At 43.1% G+C, this 5,153-nt stretch overlaps 1 protein-coding gene across 1 annotated transcript in view; it reads right to left on the bottom strand.

The window, feature by feature from the left end:
• Positions 1 to 2,681, bottom strand: part of LOC102839544 — a 29,243-nt gene extending 26,562 nt beyond the window's left edge. Inside the window, exon 1 of the mRNA XM_006860301.1 lies at positions 2,639 to 2,681. Within this exon, the coding sequence (XP_006860363.1) occupies positions 2,639 to 2,681 (43 nt within the window). The remainder of the gene's footprint in view (positions 1 to 2,638) is intronic.
• Positions 2,682 to 5,153: the final 2,472 nt, after the last annotated feature.

The raw sequence follows: 5,153 nt of genomic DNA on the forward strand, positions 1-5,153 counted from the left end.
GACCCTCACAATCAGTCCTGATAACAATTATTCACTATTGTATCACAGGGGACCTGTGATACAATAGACCCGTCTGCATTTCATTGCATCAGCTCCGCCTGGACTATGCTATGTTGATTCCAAAGTGTTCTAGTTCTTTCTTCCATAGGTAACCGGGCCAGAATTTGATTTGGGTTGAATTCTATTTGTTTTTTTTTCTTATGCTTTCCCACCAACTGACTACAAGAGATGAGAGAACTTTGTTAACTGAAAGGAAGAAAGGGATCTCTTCACCCTTCCAACTGACATGCTACTTCATAACATTCCTCCTGGTAATATTTTGGTTGACAATACGTTTCTCTTGCCACTGACTCAGGAATCAGAATGGGTTACCTGAAAGATATGATAATTAGTCCAGAGATGCTGGCAAGATTGCCAAGGGGAATTGTTATAAGCGTTGGCAGGTGGACTGCTTACCTTGTGGATTATTTCTGGCTTCTTTTGACCACTTACGGAGGAAAATCAGGGAGAAAGCAAAAAGCTGGATCTTGAGGCATATTTGGAAGGTAACCCAATGGAGACTGTGTATATGGTTACGAATTGGGCTGCGAACTGCAAGGTCAGCAGTTCGAAACTACCAGCTGTTCGTGGGAGAAAGATGAGGCTTTCTGGTCCCGTAAAGATTTACAGCCTCGGAAACCCTGTAGAGGGTCACTATGAGTCGGAACTGACTCCACAGCACATAACAACAGCACCATATGGTTCATAGTTGCTGCCATAGTAAATCGTACAAAGCGTAGTCATTTTTCCCACAATATTGTGGAGTGTTTGAGCCAGAACTGTGGAAAGATAGGGCATAAGACAGCTGTGAATAAGACAAAACTCTCTTCTCCCTTCATGGTGTTCAGATCCATGTGGAGGAAACAGATGAAGAAACAAATAATTAGGAGCCCTGGTGACATTGCAGGATAAGCACTGGACTGCTAACTGCCAGGTCAGCAGTTCAAACCCACCAGCGGCTCTGTGGGAGGAAGATGAAGCTTTCTGTTCTTGTAAAGGTATACAGCTTTGGACAGCCTATAGAGGGTCACTCTGAGTTGGGACCACCTGGACAGCACCTGACTACACCTCATTCACAAAGCTGTGTAGCCACTTCCCTAGTGGGCAGACTTCCAATGAAACTTGAGGGTGCCCTGGGGAAATTCCTGGAGGAAGTGAGGTCTAAATGGGACCCCACAGGAGAATCAGACACTAGCAAAGTGCCCAGGGTTGGGGTTAGAACAGAGGGAAAACAAACAGATTTTAAGAACTAAAATGATTGCATTTGGATATGGCTTTAGCAGACGGAATGTAGAGAGCATCCCTACAGGTAAAAACCTGCTCAGACTTTGGAAAATGGTGTAGGTGCATCTGAGATTCAGAATGTCCCCATGAATTGAAGATGGCTTATTAGAATGTGCAGGTAATCCGTTTACCAGTTTACGGAGGAGCCCTGAGCCTATAGATACTGGCAGGCAAAAATAGGTTCAGATCTCTCTACTGTGTGCCCCATGAGTCAGTTCCCTCTCACTGAGGCAGAGAGCGCCCTCTAGTGGAAATGAAGAACTTTTCAGATGCCTCACTGGCCCCAATTATGTTAAGTGCCATTGAGCTGATTCTAACTCATAGCAACCCTGTATAGGGTTTCCAAGGTGCTACTGATGGGTTTGAACCACCTACCTTTCTATTAGCAGTCCAGTGCTTATACTATAGCACCACACCAACTGTATGCATGTTGACTGTGATTCTGTGAAGCTGCCATCAGCTGAGAGGCAGCAAAGGCTACGGATTTTCTGAAACCCAAAGTGCTATTTCCCGTGAAGAGGCACTTGATTTTATGATCTAACTTTTAGTCCTTTTGATATGCCTCCTAAGAAGTTTCTTTGTTGAGGAATATTACAACAAAACAAAACAGCAGAAATTAAAGAGGGCATGTAGTAAGTAGTTAAGTGCCATCGAGTCAGTTCCGACTCATAGCGACCCTGTGTAAGGTTTCCAAGGAGTGGCCTGGTGGGTTTGAACCGCTAACCAGAAGGAATGCAGACTACAGCTAAAATGGGGGCTCTTAGTTACTTCTTCCCCAATGTTACATAGCTTTGGCCAGGAGAAGGGAGCTAGTAAATGGACCGGCTTCCTAGCAGGTCATTAATGTTTCCAGTGCTAGCAATGGAACATGAATTTGTTCTCAACAATTCTAAACAGTTGTTGAACAGTAGCTTAGGAATATGACTTTGAAGTGACACCAAAGGTCCAGTCAGCGTAAGGGTGTCTGTGTGTGTGCACGGTGGTAAGACAGGAGGGTCCAGTGTCTAAAATCCCACCTCCCTTTCTAGGAGGAAAATTGTGTTGTGAATGTGAGAGTCTTCAGCTTCATTTACCTACTTCATGAAGAGTTCACAGTTCAAGGAGAGGATCTGCATCCATCAGCTGTCTGTCAGTGTGTCGTGCTGTGATGGTCTGCATGTTCTGAGACTGGAGGCTAGGCCACTGGTACCTTAAATACCAGCAGGGTCACACATGGTGGACAGAAGAAAAGGCAAAGCAATCTACTTCCAAAAGTTAGCCCCCAAATTAGTCAGAGAGAACCCTGCGTGTCACAACATAACACCGCCCAACTCACTTGCTTTGGACATGTCCAGAAATCCATCACTGGGCATGGGCATCCTGTTTGGTGAAGTAGAGGCCCAGCCAGGGTGAGGGGACCCTAAGTGAGCTGGATTGGCACAGTAAGCACTAGGATGCTAGTGGTGAAGGGGTGATGCATGCTTCTTTGTGTTACAAATCTGGACATCCTGGTGGCTACCCATTCTATCTAGAGAGAATGAAAACGCTTTAAGTGACTTGTTGTTAAGAGCCATTGAGTCAGTTCCAACTCATAGGGGATCCTATAAGGTTTCCAAGGAAATCCTGAAATAAAGCAGCTACTTTTCTTTCTTTCTTTTTTTCTTTTCTGTTTTTAAGTTGGGGAGAAATTTATTTCTCTCTAGAATCCTCTAGGTGGTGCTGTTGCCATAGACATTGGCTAGGAAGGTTTTTAGTGCTGGGTTATCAAACCAAATACTTAGTTTATTGAATGTATTATGTTGTTGTTAAGTGCTGTCAAGTCAATTCTGACTCAGAGTGACCCAGTGTAGGGTTTCCGAGGAGTGGCTGGTGAGTTTGAACTGATGACCTTTTGGGTTCAAACTGACCTTGAGGTCTAGAGCTTACCCTATGTATGGTACCTATATGATACTGTTGATAATTTATAGCATCACATTTATTGAGACAGAAGGGACAGTGTCCTGTAGACAGTAGGTGCTCTATTAATATTTGATAAATGAGTTACTGTTATTTCTATCTCACTAGTTATTAGAGATGAGATCACTAGCTGAATTAAGCCTTCTAAAACCCGAGTCAGACAGTGTGGCTTATCTTTGCTAGTGAAAAGAGGAGGGGGGCATTTTTTTTTTTTTGAAATTTCTGAAAACAGCCCAAGATCATGTTTTTTGTTTTTTAAAATCTTTGCTGTACTTTAAAAGCAAATTGGCTTTCAGGTTGGTTCCACTGAAATGCAGGAATGGTATGAAATTTTTGGTTGATAATTGCTTGAATCTTAATCAAGATTTTATTAAAATCAATATTTGATATGCTTCTCAATCTAATTACATTAAACCGTAGAGAAATGAGTAATAAATGAGATTGAAAATCAATCACAAGGTAAGGGGAATGTGTGTGTTTTAAATTAGCTTAACATGTGAATTGTTGGGTTAAGCAACTGCTACGAAATGACCCCACCCCACTACACTTCTGTGGAGCTACAGCATGAACAATTGATAGGGATGCACCTAGCCTCTGTCCAGGACGGTTGATTCCACTGGAAAATGGCAGAGCGGGTTATAACACGAAGCACGTCTTTCCCACTTCCTCAGATTGCTAGCAGATAGGAAGACAAAGCACAGATCGATCGCAGTTCACTTTAGAGACAGACGTTGCTGGTGACTCTCTTTGTAAAAGGTGTGTAGCCTTGGCGGACACTCTACTTATTGTCAATTTCTGTCAGGCTGGCCCGGCTCACAGTGACCCCGTGCACAGCTGAACCTACCTGCTGTGCTCCATCGTGTTTTCAGTGGCTGATTTTTGGAAGCAGATAACCAGAACTTTCTTCCTAGCATGTTTTAGTCTGAAACCTGTTCAACACCAGAGCCAAACATCCACGGCCAGATGCGTGTTGGTTAGGAATCGAATTGGGGCCTCTCAGACCAGTGGTTAGAAGGAGGTGAAACCCAAATCAAAAGCATGGATGTTGACTAAGTGCTTCTGAGTCCCACGGACAGAATACAGTTTCTTACTGTATAATTTATGCTTATTGAGAGCGGCAGAGATTTATGGCTGTAACAAAGGAGTGTTCTAATTGGGATTAGCTAATGAAAAAGTGGCAGGCACTGGAGATGTTGAGAGCAGGAAAATGTGATTTCAGTTGAGGTGTTTCTGCTCTCGTGGGACATTAACAAAAGAGCCAGTATTATGCGCTGGGGCAGGAATCCTACTTCTAATTAGGCCTTCAGAGTTTGTGCTTGCAGTTTTGGCCTGAGTATTCTTAGTCATCCAAAGCATGGACTTCAGGAAACCAGTGATGTTTTCGTTAAACTCCATTGGCGATGAGAAGGGGCCTGTCGCTTCCTTGGAATCTCCCTTTTAGTCAGGGCCCATTGGGCAGGATGAAAAATCCACCATAACAACCACACAATGGTGTGATTTCTCCACCCTAGGCTGAGAGGAGTTCTTCCTTCAAGTCTCTGCTTTCTACACTTGAGCCGTAGATGTATCACGTGAACAGTTTTTGCCATGCCCTATACCCTTTGTGGTACTTGAAATTCCCATCTAAAATGGTTCACTGTCAAAATTCAAACGGACTCCACTGATTTTTAAAGCAAGCTCTATTTCATGAACTTCACTGGAAACCATTCACTTGTCCTAAGCAGTAAAAAGAAATACAATTAAGTCAAGGCAGTGTTAGTAAATTTTAACTCTAAGAGAGGGCTCAGAGGACATATATGTACCAAAGTGAGACTTTCTCTTTGATTACAACTGAGAATTAAAAAAAAAAAAAAAAAAAGGGAATAGTTTTGTCATTAGTTGGGTCAGTTTTTTCC

This window comes from Chrysochloris asiatica, unplaced genomic scaffold, assembly GCF_000296735.1.
Source record: "Chrysochloris asiatica unplaced genomic scaffold, ChrAsi1.0 scaffold00037, whole genome shotgun sequence".
Lineage (NCBI taxonomy): Eukaryota > Metazoa > Chordata > Mammalia > Afrosoricida > Chrysochloridae > Chrysochloris > Chrysochloris asiatica.